We start from the raw sequence: 25,329 nt of genomic DNA, 5'->3' as shown, positions 1-25,329 counted from the left end.
CTCATAAGAATCCTCTTGTGTGATTAGATTGGCTGTCCTGTACCCAAAGGAAGCAGAGAGCAAAGCTGCTCACTCTTAGCCCCAGTGTAGCTAATCACAGGTAGGACAGCCTTAAATTTCTTTTTAAAACATTTTTTAATGTTTATTTATTTTTGAGAGAGAGGGAGAGAGAATGCGTGGGGGAGGGGCAGAGGGAGAAGGAGAGAGAGAATCCCAAGCAGGCTTCACGCTGCCAGCATAGAGCCTGATGCGGGGCTCAGACTCATGAACCATGAGATCATGACCTGAGCCGAAGTAAAGAGTTGGACGTTCAAGTGACTGAGCCACCCAGGTGCCCCAGGACAGCCTTAAGTTTCAAATGTGTCCCTTAGATACCCTCCCATTGACATGCTAAACTCTACTACCTCCTGAAACTAATAATTATTAGATAGTTCAAAGGGAGCCATAGACTCCACAGAAACAAATCTTGGTGTGCCACTGGAGTACAGCTTGTTTTGTTTGCCCCTTGACCTTCTCTCTGATCTCAGAGCAGATTGTTAGCTGAGGTCTATTTCTACCATGCAGAATCAAAAGGAAATTCCTGTAAGGTTGGTTTCCCAGCCCATTTCTCACTGTGCAGATATAATAACAGAGAGTAAGCCAAAATTGCAGGATAGCCCTTTGCCTTCAAAGCTGTAATTGTCTCTTATTCACCAAATACCCTCTGGTCTTGGCTGTGAGTGGTCTATTCCTGGAAGAGACGTAGAATAAAGAGGAATGGGTCTTGGATATAGACTTGAATTTGAATCCAGATGCTAACTAGTACTGCTCACTGCTTAATGTTTTAAGCCTCAGCTTTCTGCAAAATGAGAAAAACCATGCCTGGTTTATAGGGGTTTCCTTGAAGAATAGATTCAATATTGTATATGAAGCTTCTGCTGTCTGGCTCATGGTGAGACTTCATTTTCACCACTGCTTTGACCCCAAAGCAACAGTCTTACCTCCTAGCAGGTGAGGTTACCCATAGTGTAACCTGAAAAATGTACATCTGGTACTTGATCATATCTCAGACTTTCTCCACTTGCTTTTTTCTTTTATTGACTTGAACTGTAGAGAACTAAGCTATGCTTGAGTATAAACACTAAGAGAACTAATTCATCGTACTCATCTTCCCCTTGCCCATGGCTATTGAGATCATATTTAATGTTCTCCAAATTAAAATACATAATCTCACCATAACAAAAAATGTTGTAACTGACACTCTCATAAAATCCAGAAAGTGTGGTTTCCTTATCCATTGTATTTTTCCCATAGTTGGTCATCAATAAATGTCTGTGGAATAAATGACTAAATCAGACACTATCACTACTGTCACTGGCATATATGTACACACACACACACACGTTTATATAGTTTTTGCATCCTGCCCTCCCTGATATATTTGCTATTTGCTCTATCAGTCAAGATCCCAACAGGAAACAGATGGCCCTCCAATTAGAATAATTCAAAGAGAGCTTAATAAAGCAACTTTTGTTAGGTGTGGGTGGGATGTAGAGGAACCGCAAGGGATACTAGTCTCAGGGCAAGAGCTGTTACTGCTCCTAAACCCAAAGGGATGAGGGTGGAGAGGAAGCCGCAACAGGAACCTAGAAAAAAAAGAGCATTTCCTAGAGAAGACTGCCTTGATGGGAGAGCGGAATAAGAGCCTTGACCTCACCATCCTCCCTCAGGCCTCCTGCACCTTGTTCCCCAGGACTGACTCCAGTGGGGGGCCAGAGGGCAAGGGAACCTGTGATTTATCCTCAGGCAGGCAGAGAACAACGGGACCCATGGAAGACATAGGGTACATAGGCTGTCTCTGAGATATAAGGTATAAATATACTTTAAAAACTTTAGGAAGAAATTGAAAGCAAAAAATATCAGAGGTGTTTTTTTTTTTTTTTCTTTCTCAAAGTGGTTCCCTACCTGGAAAACCACCCCTTCCCACGTGGTGTCATCTCCCCTGAGAAATTGTCCTTCTCTCCCCTCTTGTCATGTGCAGACTCCTGAGTCCCTTCCTCTTTACCCTCCCTAGTGCTTCTCCTGTTCTAATGATTGGTTTCCTGCTCTAGGGAGTCCTTGAAGGTCAGGGCTATGTGTTGGTCCCCCTTGTCTCTTCCACACTGAATCCACTGACAGGCACAGAGTGGGTGCTCAAATCACTGCTTGTTGAATGACTCAGTTTCCCATGAAATTAAAAATGCTTGCCATTCGACTATAGTACTTCTTCCCTGGTTTTCTAGATTAAAGCCCACTATTGACCCCTTCCCCAGGAAGCACATTTCTTCTCCCTTAGAGGAGTAGGCAAGGCTCAGTGAGAGCGCTGGGGCAGCGGTCCATCTGGAGCACGTCTGCAGCGGCTGTGGGAAGCGTCCGCCAGCAGGAAGGTGGGTGGAGGGGCGCCCTGACTGTGGAGGAACATCTGGAAGAAGGGAACTCTGGTTATTAATTCCTTGTAAAGGAACTTTGGGCATCGCTTAAGTTAACACTCAAGTTCCCAGTAACTCCTCTTTCTGGAAGCTCTGACAAAAGAGATGCTGAAATAGACAACATGGTTCCCGATACGAAGGTCAGAGGCAGGGGCAGGAGGCATGGGAGGCTTAGCAACCGAAGGATTTCGTTACCAGGTCATTCCTTGTTGTGTTGTCCACTCTGGGTAGGTTGTGTGCATGTTTGTATGTGTACTTGTTTGTGTACGTACATGCATGCATGTGTCAGTACATGCATATGTGTTTATGTGTATATGTTTATACATGTGTGTTTGTGTGTGTATGTATGTGTGTGTTTGTGTTTATATTTGTGCATGTATGTGTGTTTGAGTAGTATGTGTATGTGTGTTTGTGTACGTGTGTACATGTGCATTTCTGTGTTTATGTTTATGTGTGTGTATGTGTATTTAAGTGTGCATGTATGTGTGTTTGTGTATTTAAGTATGTGTATATGTGTGTGTGTTTCAATTGTGTGCATATGTGTGCATTTGTGTGGATATACTTGTGTATTTGTATTTGTGTATGTGTGTGTTTATGTGTTTGTCTATGTGTGTGTTTGTGTGTATTTATGTTTGAGTGTGCATGTGTATGACCTTGACCGTTATGGTCTTGGAGTGGGTCTATCAGGCTCTATCCACAAGTAAGAATTGGGCAGAGAAGCATTTATAGGCAGAAAAGGGAATGAAAAGGGAAGAAAAGAACTCTGAGCAGCACTTTTCATTATAACCTGCCCTACCCCCAACCTGTTCCTTCTGCTGAGTTTTCTGTGCATTCCAAGCAGACCTGCAATTGTCTATATGGTGAGGTTAGCCCACAAAATATAAATATTTGCTGAGTGATCACTGTGTGCAAGGTGACAGAATTCTATCCATTTGTGTTGATTTTGTATATACACGGAGGTGCCTGGGCTTTAATGAAGCAAAAAGATAACTGACCTTCATAATTCTCTTTCCAAATAAGAATGTTGAGCCTTCTGTTATGTAAAAAAGCTCGGGATGCTTTTCGCAATCCCTCCCTTATTTGATTTGGAAGCATTGCCCTGGCCTGGAGAAGGGCTGCATTTCTGTCCATTTTGTTAAGGAGGAAGTGAAGGCCAGGGCTGTGTGAACCTCGTCAACTTCACACAATTCTGTGAGACTGGCAGGTGGCTCTCATTTCCCACCAGATGTCATTGTCTTTCTAAAATGATATTAATGAGGATGGGTGGAAGAAAAAAATTTTTTTTCCAAAAATTCTCTTCTTGGGACCACAGCCAGAAAGATGAGAGGTATATATTGACCCAGGGAAATCCTTAGTCCTCTCTGGCTTTGCTAGGTCTTTTTTGAGCATAAAGCTTCTGTGAGGGGAACTGAAAAGCCATGAGTTCCAAAACACTATTGTAATTAAAGGAGCTGGTGCAATTATATTTAAAAATGATGTTGCTTTAAGATGTATACTTAGTCAGGACCCTGCATAGTGCTGGAGCCCAGGAGAAGGCAGGACAGCAGGTCGGCTTTCTCCTTCCTCTCTCTCTCCCGTTCCTTAGTTGACATCAAGCAACCCCCAATTTAGCCTTTTTTTCGCCAGGATGAATCTAGACAAAATTTTAAGGTCACTTGGGCAATTTATAAATAGTACTCTCTGTTGATTCAAACTTCAGGAAAAGCAGTTGGGTGCCGGACATTGAGCCTAAATTTCCTTACCACCAGCTTCAGTTTCAGCTAGGACTAGAAAAATTTAGGTTTCCCAAAAAAAGTCCACCATCAAATTTTCAGTTATTCTGGAAGGTTCTACAGGAAATCAAAAGAGCTGTTGGGTGTCACTACCTAGGGGTGTGACCTCTACACAAACATAATTCCAGCTTCCATAAATGTCTCAGCTTAGAATAAGTTCTGCAAGTAAGGCTGATCAGGACATGAAACCCAGGGCTGAGAAGTCACCTCTAGAATTCTTGTGATAGCTCTAAGAACATGTTCACACTGCTTCAGTGTGGGTCTCTGGTAGCACCGTTGCCCCCTCTCTGCTTTTGGGTCCCCCTCCTATATTCTGATCCCTCTGCCTAAACTCTGAAGGATGGATGGGAGCTCTGGAAAACTCTAGTGGTTAGTGAACAGTGTCTGGCCTTGCCTTTCTTTACAGTTGTGACTGTGGAGCCCAAATTCCTCAAATGGAAAATGGGGGTGTGAGATAGTAAGAAATATATGTACACACACACACACACACACACACACACACACACACGTGTGTGTGTGTATGATATTGTTCTCTGCCCCGGTTTTTCACAGAGCTCCTAAGTAGCTTGGAATTTCCTGGCTGATAGGAGCACCTTTTGTTCTAATGAGACAACACTAGCTGAGGTACTGGATGGGGACTGCTCACCAGAAAGACCAATCCATGATTAGAAGCTTGGAAATTTCAGCTTCCCGCTCCCTTCCCCTCCACCCCTGCTGCCAACCAATTCTCCAGAAAGAGGAGAGGGGCTGGAAATGGAGTTAATAATTGATCATGTCTATATGATGAAGCCTTCATAAAAATCCCCAAAGTACAGGTTTGGGAAATCTTATAGGTTGGTGAATACATCTACCTGCTGAGAGGGTGGTGCACCCCAGCTCCGTGGAGACAGAAGTTCCTGCACTCGGGACCCTTTCCAACCTTGCCCTATGTACCTCTTTGTCTGGTTGTTCATGTATATCCTTTAAAATATCCTTTGTAATGAATCAGCAGTAGTAAGTAAACTGTTTTCCTGGGTTCTGGGATCTCTAGCAAATTATCAAGCCCAAGGAGGGAGTTGTGGGAACCTCCAATTTGTAACCAAGTTGAACAGAATTTGTGGGTAACATGGAGACCTACTATTGATTGGAGTTTCAAGTGGGACCAGCCTTGGGGCGGGGGAGGGTCTGAGCCCTTAACCTGGGGGGTCTGTGCTAACTCTGGTTAGTGTCGAAGTGAACTGTGAATACCGAGCCGGTGTCAGAGAATTGTTCAGTGTGGGACAAAACCCACACATCTGGGTCAGAAGTGTAAGTATGAGCAGAGGAAACAGTACATTTTCCCTAGACAGGGAGATAATGCTCTGCCCAGCACACAAAGTTTTTGAAGGAGTCAAATAAAACCATGTATTGGACAGCTCTTTATAAATTGAGAGGTACTAGGCAGATATGAGATATTGCTAATTTTGTGAACCAGTATGGAGAAGAATAAAAACTAGTGCCCTGATTTCCAACATAAATCCTGCTTCTCTCATTCACAGCGTATGTAGGAAATCCTTTTGGTACGTGATCTCTCAAACTTACATCTTCTCCCAGGATTATTTGGCAGTGTGCCTCCTAGTGCTTGAAGCCACATGATAGACGCATAGCTTCCTGGAGTTTCAGTTTTACAGAAAGGAAGGAAGGAAGGAAGGAAGGAAGGAAGGAAGGAAGGAAGGATATTTTGGAAATTTTTTTTCTTAAAAAAACATTCATTTATTTATTCATTTATTCATTCAACAAGTGTTTCTGGAGTAGAACTAGATGCTGTAAGTAGCTGAAGAGTTTTATGATTCTCCTGTCACTCAGTCAAGATCTGTAATACAAATCTCTACGCAGGATGTATAATAACCCTCAGTAATTTAGGGTGTTAGTCTGCTCACACAACTTTAACAAACTACCATGCACTGGGTGGCTTAAACAATGATCGTGTAGTTTTCACAGTTCTAGAGACTGGAAAGTCCAAGATCAAGGCACCAGCAGAGTTAGGGTCTGGTGAGAGTTTGCTTCCTGGTTCATTGATGGCCTTCTCCTGACTATGTCCTGACAGGTGGAAAAGGCAAGGGAACTCCCTGGGGTCCCTTTTATAAGGGCACTCATCTCCTCTAATGGTTCCACCTTCATGACCCGATCACCCCCAAAGGCCTCCCCTCCAAATACCATCCCCTTGCGTGTTAGGATTTCCACATCTGAATTTGAGGGGGGCACAAACATTCAGTCTATAGCAACATGTACAGGCAACCAGATTTTACCCCTTCCATTTGCCAGGAGTCTGACAGTTTATTTTAATTTGAATATTTTTGCACTCATTTTGCAGCTTTAAATTTTGGACCAGTGTGCTGAATTACAGTTGTAAAGACTGTGTCAAACTTCCCCTCTGCTCCTGGTTCTGAAATTTCCACCATGTGACAAAGTAGTATCGTAGTATAGTTCTGTGGTTTTCTTGGCCTGGGGCTCTCTAGACCTTGAAACAGACAATGGCCTGTCTTTGAAATGGCCCTCCTTAACTGTGAGGAACAATTGTTCATTCCTTTGCGAAGTTCTTCCTTATCCAAAATTCTCTTCAGTTGGTCCTTTCACAAGTATAGCTAGGTGATAACTAGCTGTTGCCACTTAAGATGGAATTTTCTAAAAATAACACCATCAAGGAGCAGACTTTAAAGGTAGTGTGATACTGCTGAGAGACCTGGGCCTCTGCCCCAGGTAGATGGTGTGAATTCTTGCCCCCATTTAAAACATGCACCGTTAGACAAAGTCCTCAACCTGCCAAGGCCCCTTCTGTATAATGGGGGCACAAATATCAACATTGCAGTTCCCCTGACAATGCTTTCCAATCTTCTCTATAGAAGTAACCCCAAGTCAGTGACCCTGCATCCAAACTTCTTTTGACATTTCATGATCATCCTAAACATTTATGTCTGTTCTACACACCCTTGTGCAATGTCATCAGATTTGTTTGGGAAGGAATGTTTTCCTTCCCAAATATTTTTAAAGCATCTATTTATTTTGAAAGGGGGAGAGGGAAAGAGAGAGAGAGAATTGCAAGCAGACTCCACAGCATCAGTGCAGAGCCCAGCATGGGGCTTGATCCCATGAACTGTGAGATCATGACCTGAGCTGAAACCAAGAGTCGTGCACTTGCCCAGCTAAGCCACCCAGGTCCCCCTTTCCTTCCCAAATCTTTGAGTGTAATGGTACTCTAGAGAGAGGTTTGCATACCTCTGGTGTATTGTAGCTTACTTCCACGATGTACTTCTATTTTAGAAGCGTGGCTGATGATACTGAGGGTTGAAAATGTTCAGCAGGTATACATCAGGAAGAACATGTTGGCTATTCCAATATCAAAATACCATTGTGTTGACTGATAAATAACTGTTCTCCAATCCCTAAGTGGCATCCATGTTCCACATCACCCCTTTTCCTGGACCTCTAAACTCTGCACGGTCCAGGAACTAAAGGGCTAAGTAAGGCCTCTCCCTCTGGGACCTCCAGGACCCTCCCCATTCTGGTCAGCTGGTGGCTAATCCATACTGTTAAATGTTTTAAATATTGTCTCATGTTACATGTAACATATATGAAGCTCCTGGCACATGGTAGGCATTTTTAGTCCTGTGGTTTTGGAGAATTCAGCCTACTTGGGAGTATATATTTTCAATAGCAATGTGGCCAGTATCCTTCCTCCCCTACCTCAGGACACAGCCTTCCTTCCCTTAGGGAACTGTGCCTTTCTGTTTTCTGAGGTTCTAGTGAGGCTTGCAATCACAGTACCTCTCCCTCTAGCAGCTCTTGGAAGGGGCAATAGTATGGGTCTGGAAAATCATAGTCCCCATTCCCTGATAGGCATGTGCTGTGACTATGTGAATCAAGATAGACCAGTCACAGTCTTCCCCTAGAACTCTGAATGTGAGCGCAGGGACTAAAATACTCCTTGTCCCCCTTTGAAGCATGAGCTGAAAGGATGTAGCCCCAGAGCTCCTGGTGGTCTTGACTGTGCAGTGAAGAGGGGCCTGAGAAGTGACACATAGAAACAGACAAATGGAGAGACAGAAAAAGAGAGGGCTTGGATGATATTATCTGAGTTCTGGGCCAAACTTCCATCCTTTACAATAGTGATTCTCACACTTGGGTGTGTATTAGCATCACCAGGAGAGCTAATCAAATATACTCATAATGATGAAAAAATAAAATAAAATGATAAAAAAAAAAGGCAACCTATTGAATGGGAGAAGATATTTGCAAATGACATATCTGATAAAGGGTTAGTATCCAAAATCTATTAAGACCTGATACAACTCAACACCCAAAAAACAAATGATACAATTAAAAAATGGACAGAATATATGAACAGACATTTCTCCAAAGAAGACACCCAGATGGGCAATAGACACATGAAAAGGTGCTCAACATCACTCATCATCAGGGGAATGCAAATCAAAACTACAATGAGATAGCACATCTGTCAGAACAGCAAAAATAAAAACCACAAAAAACAGCAAGTGTTGGTGAGGATGTGGAGAAAGAGGAACCCTCGTCCACTATTGGTGGGAATGCAAACTGGTGCAGCCCCTGGGGAAAACAGTATGGAGGTTCCTTAAAGAGTTTAAAGCTACCTTATGATCCAGAGATTGCACTACTGGGTATTTACCCAAAAAATACAAAAACACTAATTCAAAGGGATACATGGACCCTTGATGTTTACTTCAGCATTATTTGTAATGGCCAAATTATGGAAGCAGCCCAAGTGTCCATGGATAGATGAATGGATAAAGAAGTGATAGATACAGATTAGATATAGATATAGATATAAATAGGTATATCTACATATGTAGATATAAATAGATATATGTGGGTATATCCATATATGTAGAAATATACAGATATATGTAGATACATATCTGTGGAAATATACACATATATATAGATATATATAATGGAATATCACTTGGTCATAAGAAGGAATGAAATCTTGACATTTGCAACAACATGGATGGATCTAGAGAGTATAATGCTAAGTAAAATAAGTCAGAGAAAGTCAAATAGCATATGATTTCACTCATGTGAAATTTAAGAAACAAAACAAGCAAAGGAAAAAAAAGAGAGAGACTGACAAATCAAGAAACAGACTCTTAACTATAAAGAACAGAGGCTTACCAGAGGGGAGGAGGGTGGGGGTGGGGGAAGTAGATGAAGGGGATTAAGAGGACACTTGTCATGTGGACACTGAGTAATGCATAGAAGTGTAGAGTCACTATATTGTACACTGGAAACTAATATGACACTATATGTTAATTATCATGGAATTAAAATTAAAAACTTAATAAAAATTTAGGATATGTTTTAAAGAAGTAATGAGGGGCTCTTGGGTGGCTCAGTCGGTTAAGTGTCCCACTTTGGCTCAGGTCATGATCTCACAGTTTGTGGGTTTGAGCCCCGCGTCGGGCTCTGTGTTGACAGCGCAGAGCCTGGAGCCTGCTTTGGATTCTGTGTCTCCCTATCTCTCTTTGCCCCTCCCCTGCTTGTGCTCTGTCTCTGTCTCCCTCTCTCAAAAATAAATAAACATTAAAAAAATTTAAAAAGAAGTAATGAGATGTTAACATGAGAAATTTTAGTCTGATTGTTAGGGAACTTTCCAGATGGTAAGATGAACTGAACTATAACCATGTACCTACAATGAATTAAGGAAAGTCCTTTGAATATGACATTTTAGAAACTGGCAAATACACAAGAAAAGAAAACAGGTTCACTTGGAGATGTCAGATGACTCCTAACATCTTTCCATCTGTACTATCATCTTTCAGGGATCTCTTTAAGGACCACAAAAGGAGATAAAACACCAGATTTTTAAAAGCGTTTGTCAGTATTTATCTAAACACAACTAAGCAGTTGACCAGGGTCCTATTCGTGGAAAAAATGAATGGATAAATGAGCTGACACAAAACTGTTCTTACATAGAGCTGGTGCCTTTGCAGGAAGTCACTTCCCTAAAAGGGGAAACCATCCGCCGCCACCACCTCATGTGCCGGGTATCGCTCCATTTACACCCACTAACAAACTCACCACACCACAGCCCTCCGAGGGAAGGGCTATTATTAGCTACACTGTCCCACAAGAAAATGCAGGCACACGTGACGTAAGGAACTTGCTAAAATCCCATGACTCACAAGTGGGAGAGCTGCGATTTGTACCTATTCGTCTGACTCCAATGTGCATGCTTTTCCACTGTATTAATATGATACAAATAAAGCACTAACAAATAAAAATAAAAATAAAATCCAGAGACCCAGGCTTGTCGAAATGGAAAAGGGCTGGGTTCTCTGTATTTTTGCCATGTCCTCCACATGATTTGGATACACACCCAAGTTTGAGAACTACAAGTTTACAAGCATGAGATCTAATACCTCTTCTTTTTCTTTTTTTTTTCTTTTTCTTTTTCTTTTTCTTTTTCTTTTTCTTTTTCTTTTCCCTGTAACTACTTAGTTTTCCTATAAGTAGAGATGAAGAAAAGCAGAAAAGCACTTAGCACTCTAGGGCACCATGTAGGGTAGGCTATAAATGAACCAAGCCTCTGGTCAAGGTCCCAGAGTCTCCCTGATCTTAGGTAACTTAGTGAATTGCAGTGTTTGCTCCTGAAGAATATCCTCTATGGGCCCAGTCATGCTGGAGCGAGATGCTGAAGTGGTTGGCAATGACACCTTCAGTCTTCTTGGGCTCCTCTTCATCTACAATTATCTGAAAGGGCATTCTCTGAGCTGCAAGAAGTTAGGGGTAGCCTAAACAGATTTGGCAGAGGAATATAGAAATAATAAACCACAGAATAGGACACAGGACCACCATCCATTATAGCTCCCACTCTGCCTTTTGCCTCTGCTTCTCATTGAGCATTGGGTTCATTCTCTTGAGCTATCTCAGAGGATGTGACTGTCACTAGCTCTGAGGCTCCTACCTAAGACTGTAAGACATCCATCAACCAAGCAGAGAAGTCCCAGTAAAGTCAGGATGACTAGCCTAAATTAAGTTATATCCTCTTACCTGGATTAATCCTCGAGGCCAGGAGATGACAGCTCTTACTAGATGGGGTGGGTGGATGCTGTATGAGCAGACAGTCACCACTCTATCTCATGTTAATAGTGACTAGTATGATATTCTTACACTTGTCATCTCATTAACCTTCACAGCAGTCCTGCAAGGACATCAAGTGATTACTTGTACATTTTGATGAGGAAACTGAGGCTCACAGAGTTCCTACAAGGCACAGCCAGGATTTTAACCCTAGTGTCCCTAACTCCAAGGCCCACATCCTTCCACCACCCTGTGAGATGACAATGGGCTTTGCTTCTGTCTCCATCCACTTGCTCTATAGTTCTTGGCACATTTCAGAATAGTTGTATCTGCTGCATTAATTCTTTAAAATGACAACTGTGTAGCATGTATTAAAATTGACTGGATGCTTCTGCCACCTCACCTGTGCACTGGGGTCCAGAGTCACTTCTCTGAAGGCTCAAAGACTTGTTCATAGCTTTGGAATTGTGTTTGCCCACCCAGAAAGAGGAAGCTGAGGACATGGGTGAACCAACGTATTTATATTACCCTTCCCTTAGTCCTAAGTGCTAACCAAGCTCTTTCTCTCGGGTTCCAATATTGAGATTCTTTCTACTCCTTATCCTACATGATTTACACATGACACCACGTGAAGAGGAGGGGAGAAAAAGTTATTTGTTAGAGTTAGGATTTTTCTTTCCCTAAGAAAACTAAGATCAATGTCATATGTCTCTCCTGTGGTTATGAGTTCCTGGAGGCCCAAGATTATATTCTATTCACTGTGGCATTCCCCATGTTTTTAGCATAGTTCCATGAACATGGAAGTTCCTCAGTAAATATATTTTGACATAAAGTGAATTTTTCTAGGTTCTAAATATAGTCAGGAAAGAGCTTTTGGTGGGTGACCTGTAATCCTTTCCTTAGTGGTCCAGTGGACAAAAAAAATGGACATACAACCCAACGAAGTGTTTCCACTGGAAGAAAAGGAAAGGTGCATAATATATATTCCCTCTGCAGCAGACATTGGAATAGATGCTGTACAGATTTATTTTACCCTCACAAAAACCCATGTACATATATATTATCTCCATCTCCAGATGAGGAAATTTAGAGAGAACAAGTCATTTGGTGTACATTATGGAGAGGTGGTTATGAGCATACATTCTAGAACAACGGGGTTTTTCTGCAGGCTCACTTATTAGCTGTGTGACTTGGGGAAAGTTCCTTAATTTCTCTGATCTTTCTTGTTAAGTTTCCTCATCTGTAAAATGAGGACAATAATATTTGCTAAACAGATTGTAAAGCTCTTAGAGGCAGTGCCTAACAGAGAGTTCAAAATATTAGCTTAAAAACACATCCATAATTAGGACTCTCTTTTACAAATATACAATATTTTTAAAGCTTTTTCAGTGCATCAGAAACATCTAGAGGTCATTTAAATAGCAGATACCAGGGTCACACTCCCAATTAGTGTGACCAATTCATCTCAGTTTCCCTAAGACTTCCTTGGTTTTAGCACCAGAAGTCCTGCATCCTGGAAAACTCCTCAGTTCCAAGCAAATCAGGATGGTTGGTAACCCCAAACCTCATTATTAGCAAATCAGAAACTGAGCTGGGGCCCAGGCATCCATAGCTTGAACAAGGGCGAGACACTGATTGATATTAAGGAGGGATTTTAGTATAGTGGTTTGTCATCGGACTTGGAGCCAGGTAGACCTGGGCCTGAATTCCCTTTTGGCACTTCCAGGAAATGTTACTTTGGGTGTGTTGGTGGGTTCCTGGAAAGCTGACTCTGAAATGGAGAGTAGCATATGCAAAGTTCATTAGGGAGTGCTTTGGGGATCAACCCTTGTGGAAAGAAAGAGAAGGACGAAGGATTAGGCAGAGAGAAATGATGGGATACAATGAAGTTTCTCAATGAAGCCCTCCACCAACAGGGAGCTCTGGAGCTAGGAGGGTCCTTCAGAGCTGTCTTGAGATCAAGTAAGGGGGCTGGGCCTCTCTGTCTTCAAGTCAACAAGTCCAAGTGCCACCAGCCCTGGCAATTCTCTTCCAGGATGCTGACAGCTGAGTGCTGTCTATTAACCACATTTCTTGTAGCTCTGACAATAAATCTTTCAGTCCTGAGGGAGCCTCCAGGTGTCACATCATAGTATCCACTACAGGGTGAATGAGCCCTCTGAGCCTCTGTTTCTCCATCCATAAAACAGGACTGATGATAATAAGGTCACCTACCTCAGAGAATTGTTGAGGACTAATGAACTACTACACAGTGGGGTAGAGTTTGGGATGGAGATGGGAGCTGCTTCAGGAAGGCCTTCTTATAGAAACTATGACCTGATCTTTGTTATTAGGCGGGACAATGTTCAAAGTTTCATTGTGGGTTGTGTTACTGGGTTGGATATTAAACAAAAGTGTAAAGTAGGGGAACAATTGAATCCATTCAACAATTGTTTGACAGGCACCTGTTGACAAAGAGGGTAGAGCCTGAATGAAGCTTGAAGAGGAAGCATAGTTTTTGCCCTGGAAGATCCTACAAAATAGTGGCATAGATAAGGCTTAGATATGGGATTCCATGGAAGATTAAAAATGTATTTACTAGTAGCAATGCAGTGCCAAAATAAAACAAGTGAAATGAGAGATACTCTTGGCACTGGAATATGGTGAGTGTTGGATATCCATTTCTAAAATTACCTCCAATGGCAGACTCTTCATATCCATCAAAATGTGGACTTAGATGCTGCTAGAGAGGATGTAACAGAACTGTCACATTTTAACACATTAATTTACTGTAATTTTTTGTATGGGGGGGAGTTTTACATCAAGAGCCTCAAAAACATTCATGATCTTTGATCCAAAATCCTACCCTTGAAACTTTAATCCAAAATAATTTGAAATAACAAAAACCCTTACACTGAAAGACATTCTTTGTAGTACAGTCCAAAGAGAGAAAACTTGAAGACTCCTCAAACGTTTGGTGACAGGGAAGCAGTTATTTAAAATTAGAATTCAACTTTCTTGGGAAGGGATGGTTATATTTGGAATCCATTTTCCAGATGGAGGAAGTTGACGCCAAGAGTCAGTCATGTACTTGTTCCAACAGGTGGAGACGAATGGGACTAAATCTCCTTAATTCTTGGTCAAGAATGCTATTTTTCTCTTGAACTACCATCTTGTTTCTAAACTTGCTCTCCTAGAGTGAAATGCCAGCTGTCAGTGTTGCACTGTGAGGCCAGTTTAAAATGACTCAAAGTATGTCACTGAGCTTATACAGTTAATGATTGATCGATTGGTTGATTGACTGATTTTCTATTGCTCAAACAGGTGAATCTTAGGGGAAAAAACTTATTTGTACTAAAACATACCTTGAACTCACTCATTGTAAACATACTCAGGTTGTGGTTTAGTGTGATGTATTGCAAATATTTTAAATTTTCTGTATATTGTAATGTTTTGACATATCTCAAAAACCTTTCTGCTAGCCATTTCTTAGAGACAGCAAAGGGTCCAGCCTGGACTGTGCCTGCACGAGGCAAACTAACCAATCTAGAGTTGGACCTTCTCTGTCTGGCCTGTGTACCCCAGGAGGCAATATCCCTCTGCCTTAATTATCTCAGCGCCAGGTACCAGGCAACTAGCGACCATCCCTATGGCTCAAAGCCCACTGAAATTATTTAAAGTAGCCAATCCTAAGCTATTTACTGCACCCTGCCTTGCCTTTCCCTTGTGGAAAACCCAATAAAGTCCGTGTCCTAAAGACTCCCCTAGCTCCTGTCTTTTGCCCCCAACCACTCTGGTGTCTTTCCCATGTGGCCCTCCGAGGTGGGCTGAGCCTCTTTTCTAGGACCTGTGAGGGTGATAGACTTATTTTTTCCTGCTTTTCCTCTCCTCTGACTCCTCTTGTGGTCGAGCCTGACTGACCATCTCATAAAGAATACAAAACTCATGACCTCTCAGTAAAACATCTTGGAATTAGACCTCAGAAGAAATAGATGAAAAGCTCAGTTGTTTGCCAAATTGTATTAGCACTTCCTCTGAGCACTTTGTCAGTGCATCATCCCTGTCATATTCCATTTAAAAATAGATTAAAATACAAGATAGTGTGTGAGGCACAGAAGCTATTGACCAACGCAGCCCACTCTGGCTGCCCAGAGCTGAGGTGCATTGGCTGGTTCTGTTAGAAGTGACAGAAAACCTGATAGAAATGGGTTTTTATTTTTTAAATCCTCATGGTTTAAAAAAATGTTTATTTATTTATTTATTTTGAGGCAGGGTTGGGGGGAAGGGGAGAAAGAAAGGAGAGAGAGAATCTCAAGCAGACTCCACACTGACAGCACAGAGTCTGTCACAGATCTCCATCCCAGGAAGAGATCATGCCCTGAGCCAAAATTGAGTCTGAGCCTTGACTGAGGACCCAGGTGCCCCTAAATGTGTGCGTGTGTGTGTGTGTGTGTGTGTGTGTGTGTGTGTGTGTTTAGGAAAAAGGAACATAATAGCTGACTTAGGCTGAAAAGTCCAAGGTTAAGCTGTCTTCTGGAATGCTTGGATTTGGGGCTCTAATGATATCACTGGGACTCAGTATCAGTCCATCTCTTGGCTCTGCCTTTCTTTGTGTGGATGTCTGTCTCAGCTGCGTGTGACAGCACCAGCTCCAAACCTCAAAGTCGCTTCAGGTTTTACTGGGTAAGAATAGGAGTCAAATTCCTATTCCAAAGTCCAGAGGAAATCTATCATTAGCCTTGATTGGGTCACATGACTACTGCGAACCAATCACACGGAAATGCAGTGGACTGATGGGCCTGCCCTGAGTCACATGACCACCCCTGGAGTAAGTAGTATGGAGGGAGGTCCATGGAGCTCTGGGCTGGTTTCATAGGAGCCACAGTTGGTGAAGAGTGGAAGAGGATGACTTTAAAGAGAAAACCGGGTCACACTTACTAGATAGAGTGAGTGAATGCCAGGCAGCAAAATCAACAGATGTCTACTACAGTTGGACTGTTGTCATTTTATTCTAGCTCTGCTGGGGAAAAGCCAGTGAGAACAAATTCAGCAAATCACAGACTTGCACTGAAGAGAAGAAACACAAGAATCTAAGAAGCTCAGTCTTTTTTCTCTAAATAGAACATAGTTTACACTATCGAAGACAGATGCTTGTTTATTCTATGCTGAGAGCTCTCCAGCCAAGAGGATTCCAAATATCCTTCCATCTGCAGATCTTTCCAGGGCTTTGCAATTTTTACTATTTAATGAGAAAAATTGGGGGAGGGGCACTTTAAAATAAAATAATATGTTTGGAGGAAAGCTGAAGGGCTACATTATTTCACAATTCTGGAATTCAAAGCAATAAAAAGTAAAACACTGTTACAGGCTCAAAGGAGAATACTATCATCTATGAAACAATTTTATTTGGTTATTTGGGCATTTTGAGAGACTTTCCCTATAGCTGTATTATAAAATAACTCCTGTGTTTTCATTATATACAGTCCTGTTTGGCCTTGTGAAACAAGAAATTAGGTGCTGTATTTAGTTTATGCATAATGGGGCTTTCTATCATTTACATGCCCTTTGGTGTAGTATTAATTCACATCCCTTTTAAAAATATAATTTTGGAAGCAATTATCATTAAAATTTCTTACAACTTTTAAATTTGAGATAATTGAACTGAACGCGTGTTTACTCACATCGCCCATGCCAATACTGGTTCATGGGTTTCAAAAGTAGAATAAGTTTTTGGAACTGCTCCCTGATGAACATTTGAAGATGATTTTTGATCTCTGGAAAAACATTTGTTCCCAACATAGGTGAAATCAATTCCCTTGTAAGTTGAGTGTGATGACAATTTAAAGAAACTATTCTTCATGAGTTGAAAAGAACACTTCTTTATCTTACTAACGAAGCCTGAGAGTATGATGGATTCTCATCTAGATGAGATAGTACTTAGGAGTTGCAAACTCACAACAAATGGGGGAGTACTCCTACCATGGATAATATCAATTTTTGAGTTCCATTGTTCCACTTTGGTTACAGAGTAGCCTCGGTTATCATTTCTGGAACCCCACACCCCCATGCTTTGTTGTGGTCCAAAACATCTTCTAGTGGGCTACATTCTTTGGAGGAACAAAATATGTGCAGAAAGTGTGCCAGTCTGGGAAGGATGCTGAGTAGATAACTGCATGCAGTGTAATTGAAGGGATCTTGCATAGAAATTAAGGTCCCACAGAAATAGCCCATAAGAGGCACTCAAATATTTGTTCAAGGAAGGAAAAAAATAAGTGAGGGAATCAGCGTAAAGACATCTTGCAGACAAAATTAGAAAAGCATCTTGTAGACATTCTTTTTAATTTACCTCCCTCACTCCTAGCTCGGTCTACTTTAGCAATGCTACAGGAGTCACAATGTCATTAAAAAATATCATACCGGAACTCAGAGAAGAATGTGTTTACTCAACTTCCCAGAGATAAAAAAATAACTGAATGGTGATAGATTTTTCAAAAATAGGTGAAATCAGCTCTTTGCATATTGAAGAGTAAAGCATAATTATCTTTGTTACACCATGCTGGTGGAATATCTGACTTGTGGAGGAACCTACCACAACTTTGCCTAAGTAATCGATGCTCCCAAACATGTTAGTCACTGAGGGCCCCTGGATTGTATTGCTTCAGGGACCACATCCATAGACACTTCCCTGTGCTGGCACCCTAGAGTTTGTAACCCAGCACCCCTGTAGTTATTCTACTCAACATCTGTGTTGAATTTGTTGCTTGTCCAAAGACTCAGTTCGTTAAGTGTTTGGTCTAATTTTTTTTCAGATCTTGAACTCATATTAATTCAGTAGGTTTGCAGAAAGTGTTTATGTAAATTAGTGCATATTTTTAATGTCTCCCTATTTTTCTGGTTTGTGGGGCTGTAACTCAGGAAGAAGAGGACTCCCGGGAAGAACCTAAATGTCTCGAGTCGGAACAGAAGATGGCATCAGGTAGAGTACATTCAGTGCGACGCCTCCTTTTCTGGGCTGCTGTTGCTGACAGCAGGGCTTGCAGCATCCAAAAGCTTTGCATGTTGCCAGAGAAAGTCTGTGTGACTTTCCAAATGATTGGAAACATGACTAGAAATGTCACTTGTGATGTATTCCAGGCACGATGTCTAGACAATCTGGTCATCATGCCGAAACTAGCTGCTTCTCTTCTTTCTTTTATTGATTCCAGTTCTTGATGAACAAATACTTGCAATGAAGTAAATGATGATAATGATGAAGAAATTTCAAATTTGGGAATACTAAAATAAGTAGCGTAGCTGTTCACTGAAGTTTTTATGATTACCTTGGGAAATGATACTTAGTTGCATTTGCTGGGTTTCTTTTTATGTTAGTGCATAGTGAAATACGCTGCTTTGCTAAGACTATTTACCCCGTAATAGGACTCCCTATGAGATACTATGGAAAGAAACAGTGATGAGTAAATTCATAAGTTAGTTTCTGACTATGATCAGTAAGGATAATGACATGCAATGCTCATAAAAAGAAACATTAGTTGAATGGACCTAACAATAATGAAAACTAAGTCTCTGCTTCTATATTCAAATGGATTTAGCTTGGTGTTTTAGATGTTTAGGGGTTAGAAGAGGGATCCAGATGTGTTTGCTGCTGGCAGAGGCTCATGTTTTTACATTTTAATGGAAATCAGAGAGCAGGATTGAGAAAATGGAAATGGTAATGAAAAAATGCAAAGTGGGGGGAGAGGTGGCATCCTGCTCTGATATAGATGGAGGAAAGAGAATTAGCAATTAAGCATCTCCACCATCTCCCTCTATACCCCTCCCAAGTGTCTATCTGCAACAATAACAAACATTGCTTTATATTGGTGCCTCTCCCTAGGACACTCTCCCCTTGCAGATCCTTGTTTCGCTGCCTCCTTCTCATCATTCAGGTATCCACTGAAATGTCTACTCCCTGAGGCCATTTTGTCATTCCTTCCCGCCACTCCTCATGTCATTGCCCATTTTTATTTGTTTCATAACTCTTATGACAATCTAAAATTATCTTTCTATGGATTGGTTTGGTTACTTATTTTTCCCTAGAGAGTAGAAACCTTGCCTGTCTTATTTAACAGTATCTTAGCACCTTGGACAGTGGCTGGAACCTGGTAGTCATTCAGTAAATTCTTACTTGAGTCCTTTGTGTCCACTATATGCAAGGTATTTTCTTTCTCTGTATAATGGAGATATAGGTAGGGTGGGTTTGATGTAAGCCAACTCTGTAGCTACTTTAGATGTAGACCCTTTAGATTGGGCTATAAAGGAGTATAAGGCATGACACATGCCTTCAAGAAAACAAAAGTCTAAGGCATAGATGTGTTTGGAACACAAGAAATAATGTGAAAAGACTGATACAACCAAAGCCCTGTGGTTACATTGAGGAAGTAGAATCTAAGAAGCTTCCTTGAGTTGATGATGCTTGTAAGGAGTTTTGGAGTTTGAAAGTAGCGGTATAGAGTGGGCAGAGTTGGAGCTTGTGTATCATACCCATGAAAATTGTTCTGAATGCTACTTTTGCACACACACTCTTGATTTTCAGTTCCTCAGCTAGAGAAGGCTGGGATAATGGCCATTGCTGGGTCAATGCAAATTTGGCCAAGAGATTTTGAGTTTCCTGGTTGCTGTTGTAAATGGTATCACTTGCTCTCTTGGTATAGTGCCCACTAGATTTTGAAGGCATTTGTTCACATCCAAAGACTTGACTACCTCACATGTTGTGAAGGCACAACTACTCACTAAAGCTTTTCTAAGACATGAGTTGACTCCAACACATCCCACCATGACACCTCTGAGTGAGAAATCAGGGATCCCATTCTCAAACAGTCTGCTAGCATTCTTCAAACTTTAAGTCCTTCGAGTGTGTTACTAGAAATGTATATAGTGGTAAAGATTTTCCTCCAAAAATACATTTGGAGTCAGAGATCCCAATGAACATAATTCTGCAGAAAAAGAGGGACACAGTTTAGTTAGAAATCTAGAATCCACATTTCTTTGTGATTGAATTGTATGGCTTTAGAATTTGGATTGTGAATAAATATTCACCTATTTTCTTAAAAAACACCAAATAATGCTATTCTCTAAGTAGAAATTTTGAGAAGAAAATGCAAAAATTTCTCACTACTTCTAAAAAGTGCTTGGGTTCACCAACTTTGGGACTTACTACAGAGCCCCTTTCGTTTACAGGACTTACTCCCAAAAGTGCATCTCTACACTGTGGCACTAGTGTACTTTGCCTCTAGTTTTCGTCCATTAGTTCAGATATACTGTGTTTGTTAACCATTCTTTGAAGTCATATTATGTGTAAGTTGTGTCTGCCAGGTTATTTGAAAAGTATGAACATAAAATACAATAACTAAGAAATGTTTATTGGATGCCTACTATGTGCTAGACATTGTGCTAGGAATAATGCCATATTTAGAGTGGTAACTAGGACAGACATGACTCCATGTTTCATGGAGTTTGTGGGCCAATGAGAAATGCAGCCATTAAACAAATAAAAGGAAAATTTAAATTATGGAGAAATTGTACCCTTTAAAAAACAAGTAAAATGTAAATTCTAGAGAAAGCAGGGTTCTGTGGAAGTCTTGCCTTTAGAGCTTGTACTTAAATAGTGTCTCTAAAACATGGACACAGAGGGCTAAGACGACAGGTCTGATACAGTGCATGCTAAAACACAGACAGGAGTGGGGGGATGAGGTGAGAGAAACTCAATTTGGCGGATCCAGGAAGTTATCCAAGGGATTGCAGCATACGAGTTGGGTCTTGAAGAATAGATATGAAATCCTTTTGTGAAGAAAGACACATTAGCCAGGATATTTATAAAGTGAAAACCAAATACTATATAATGAATCTAAGCAATACCTATTTGGCATTCAGCCTCTTTTCGTGGCCGCTGACCTAATCCTCAAGCATCAGTCACTTTATCCTGAGATCTATAATTTATACTTGCAGGGTCCACCCAGGGGCTAGAACAGGTTAATTGGGAGTGTGTTTAAACTTTACCATCATCATTACCTGTCATTTGCTCTCTAATAATTCAGTGTCTGTGTATATTTGAGGGTTTTTTTTAAGTAAGTGACCTGCGTGTAATAGAACCCTAATGCCTACTCAGAATCAGGGAGCACTTCCCCTTGACTTTATGGATATATTAGCTGAGTGGATAGAGTGCCCATTTATAATAAGTCTCTTTTAATGTGATACACCATGAGTGGCTGTCAGCTGGTGCTTCATTTTAGCAAGACCAGTGCTAGGCATGTTCATCATCAGATAGATAAAATTTACCTTTGCCTCAAGACTGCCCTTTCCAGGCCCTGCCCCTCCACAGTGGGGTTCCCTCCTCACTACCTTTGGTCCCCAGTTCTGCTACCATCAAAACAACATGCAGGGTTCCTGGGTGGCTCAGTGGTTTGAGCATCTTGTTCTTGGTCTCCTCTCAGGTCATGATCTTCTCACCGTTCATGAGATTGAGCCCACATCAGGCTCTATGACCTGCTAGCATGGAGCCTGCCTGGGATTCTTTCTCTCCTCCTTCTCTCCCCTCCCTTGCTCATGTGCACTCTCTCTCTCTCAAAATAAATAAATAAGCTTTAAAAGAAAAGAACATGCAATCAGGCATGTGTACATTGGTACGTAATTAATTTACCTGATTATGTTGCCTCTTCTACAGCCTATTGGTATTTTATGGTGCAAATGTACCTATGGAATGAAAAAATTTGGTGGCTGTTCAAAGGACTTTAAACATTAGCAAACAGGTAAGAAGAGGAGTGCTTTCTGGTTACAGACACAATGTATGGTTAGTCACTTTCTTGACTTGAATAAGGCCTTGAATCATTGGGATGCTCAGTGAAGATTCCATCAGACTGTGTGTTCCTTAAAAGCAAGTTTTATGTCTGTGCACAAGTGAGGCTAGATCCTTTATGCAAAGGTGCAATTTTGGAGATATCTTGCATCATTCTCCTATGACATTCTGCTTATAACTGCACAGGGAAAAGGAAGAATGAGGTAATGGACCCATGAAAAATGGTGATATGAGTGGAGATATTGTGAAGGAAAGATTTCCATATGTAACAGTTCCTTTGAGGTGGCCATGGTGTTATGTGAAAAACAGAGAAAAACAATGATACTTTACTGATTGTGACAAGAAGGACAACATAATTCCAAGCAGAAGGATCTATATGTCAGCAAGGAGCTGACAATATGACCCTCTGAAGATAAGCCAGTTATTGGAAGTATCCAAGGACAGGGGGAGGGTTTACATGTTCTCACCTGATTTGGTGCCTCATTTCTCGGCTGCTACATCACGGTTGGCAGACATTTTGGTCTCTATGGCTCACTTTGCCATCTGTTCCCAGATCTTTCCTTCTGTAGGTTTTCTTTCCCTTTTGCATTGCCATGAGAGGTGTTCCTTTCCCAGAACCTTCTGTGGTTGCTCTGACTTTTGGAGAAGTTTTTTTTTTTAAATTTTTTTTAATTTTTTAAAATTTACATCCAAATTAATTAGCATATAGTGAAGCAATGAATGATTTCAGGAGTAGATTCCTTAATGCCCCTTACCCATTTAGCCCTCTCCCCCCCACAACCCCTCCAGTAACCCTCAGTTCTCCATATTTATGAGTCTCTTCTGTTTGGTCCCCTTCCCTGTTTTTATATTATTTTTGTTTCCCTTCCCTTATGTTCATCTGTTTTGTCTCTTAAAGTCCTCATATGAGTGAAGTCATATGATTTTTGTCTTTCTCTGACTGACTAATTTCATTTAGCATAATACCCTCCAGTTCCATCCATGTAGTTGCAAATGGCAAGATTTCATTCTTTCTGATTGCTGAGTAATACTCCATTGTATATATATACTACATCTTCTTTATCCATTTATCCATCGATGGACATTTGGGCTCTTTCTATCCTTTGGCTATTGTCGATAGTGCTGCTATAAACATGGGGGTGCATGTGTCCCTTCGAAACAGCACACCTGTATCCCGTGGATAAATGCCTAGTAGTGCCATTGCTGGGTCGTAGGGTAGTGCTATTTTTAGTTTTTTGAGGAACCTCCATGCTGTTTTACAGAGTTGCTGCACCAGCTTGCATTCCCATGGAGAAGTTTTGCCATGAGGCTTAATTTAATCTCTTTCTATTCCATGGAAGGGCCCTTGGAACAAGCCAAGCACTGCACATACACACAACAGCCTAGAAAAGGCATCAATATTGAGCAAGGTTAAAACTGAGCATTACCTTTTTGGTACAGAGACTCAGGTTTACAAGCTGACATAAAGGAACTCCAGATCTTGCCCAAACTAATCTTATCTTTAGCTAAATGATAGAAATTATGTAGTACCACTTTTCGGAGATTAGCACATCCTATCTTCATTTATTCATTCATTCCCTTGTGGACGGGGAGACAGATGAATGGGCAGCTATGCTTTCTTGAGAGAGTTTTTTTTTTTTTTTTAATGAATTGCACCCTTTCTGGTGGCTATATTTCAAAAAGAAAGTAAAATGTGTTTTTAAAATGTTGGCTCTGTCTTGCCATTTTTCTTGCCCATGCGTTGCTTTAAAAGCAGGCCAAATATTTTTGAATGCTAAAGCAACTTTCAAATGTGTTTAAAATTCAAGAACACTTTGCTGAATCCTTATCATCTTTTTGGTTGCACTCAGCTGGGGCTTTTGGGGTCCCCAAGATTGCAACACTTAGATCATAATGGGAGAATCTTGTAAGTCAAAGCTATTTTATGACAGTCAGAACATTTCATTGGAACACTCCTTTTGCTAAAGGTCACCTGCGGCTGAGTGGGGCCCGGCACGCTTTCAGAGTTGGCTGTCTGTATCATCTGCATTTTGTCAAGTTTTCATTTCCTGTGGTTTGTAGGTTTCTTGTGTGTGAAGTAAACCCCAAACGGTTAAAATTCTTCAACTAAAAATGAATGCAATAAGGAAAAAAAAATGTATGTATTTTTGTAACCTTTATGAGGAAGTGAGACCAGGGTTCCACTGAACAGCTGCTTAAGTGACATGATGTCGCCATGTGTGTGTGTGTGTGTGTGTGTGCGTGTGCATATGTGTGTGTGTGTGTGTGTGCGTGTGTGTGTGTGTGTGTGCATGTGTGTGAGGCTGGCCCCCTGTGGGAAGGCGACACTTTTGGCAGGGAGCCTCGGGAGGTGAGAAAATGACCTATTCTCTGGCAATTCAGACAAAGTGTTTGGTCTTAACTTTCATGTCACAGTAGAACAGTCAAAATGAGCTTTCCACCCAGCCAACTGTATTTCAGTTACACCCCACTTTGTGCAAAAAAAGGTTATTTATTTTCCTTACCGATTTTTCCAAGGCGCGGGCCAAAGAATGAATAGAGGACTGTTCAGGTAAGGAAGTTAGAAAACAGAAGATGCTGTACACTTCCTTTGTCCTGGGTTTACTCTCTTTCCATCCCCTTGACCTTAGAACAGACAGTCTGAGGTCCTAGGAAGCCTTTTAATCACAGAAGATGCTGCTGGGGGCTGTAGATGACCTGATCCCTAAATTTCTATATGGGATGGTTGGATGTCTTGGTCTGCATGGCTTCCGTCCCTACCTCCTGTTAGGGCTCTGCTCTCAGCAAGCCTTTCCCTGACCACCCTGAACAAAAAACTGTGATCTGTCCTTCAACTCTAACCTCTTTGCCCCATCTTGCTTGTCTGAAAGCCACTTACCACCCTGGCGCACCATGTCCTTTATTTACTCTTTGTGTGTCTTCCCCTTCTAGAATGAGCTCCATGAAGGCAGCAGTGTTTGAGCATTTTATAGGCCACTGTGTACATCATGAATGCCTACAACAGAGCCCTATGTATAGTGGGTGCTCAATAAATGTTTGTTGGACGAAGAGGGAATGCTTGCTCTTTTCTTTTAAACTTTTGCTGAAGCAATGAGCTCAGCCAGAATCTGAATGCTGAGTGCATTTTTCTATTTGTTTTTTTTCCCCCAGCTCTCAACACAATGTCTGGAATATGAAAGAGCTCAAAATAAATGGTTGTTTGACTGAAGTATGAGTGCATGCATGA

General features: G+C 41.3%; 1 protein-coding gene across 1 annotated transcript in view; it reads left to right on the top strand.

Moving 5' to 3' along the window:
* FAM107B (family with sequence similarity 107 member B) overlaps positions 1–25,329 on the top strand; it is a 160,005-nt gene that overhangs the window by 4,201 nt on the left and 130,475 nt on the right. Inside the window, exon 2 of the mRNA XM_049624626.1 lies at positions 18,188–18,248. Within this exon, the coding sequence (XP_049480583.1) occupies positions 18,239–18,248 (10 nt within the window). The 5' untranslated portion in view covers positions 18,188–18,238. The remainder of the gene's footprint in view (positions 1–18,187; positions 18,249–25,329) is intronic.

Source organism: Panthera uncia, chromosome B4 (assembly GCF_023721935.1).
Source record: "Panthera uncia isolate 11264 chromosome B4, Puncia_PCG_1.0, whole genome shotgun sequence".
Taxonomy (NCBI): domain Eukaryota; kingdom Metazoa; phylum Chordata; class Mammalia; order Carnivora; family Felidae; genus Panthera; species Panthera uncia.
This window is presented reverse-complemented; position numbering and strand designations above follow the sequence as displayed.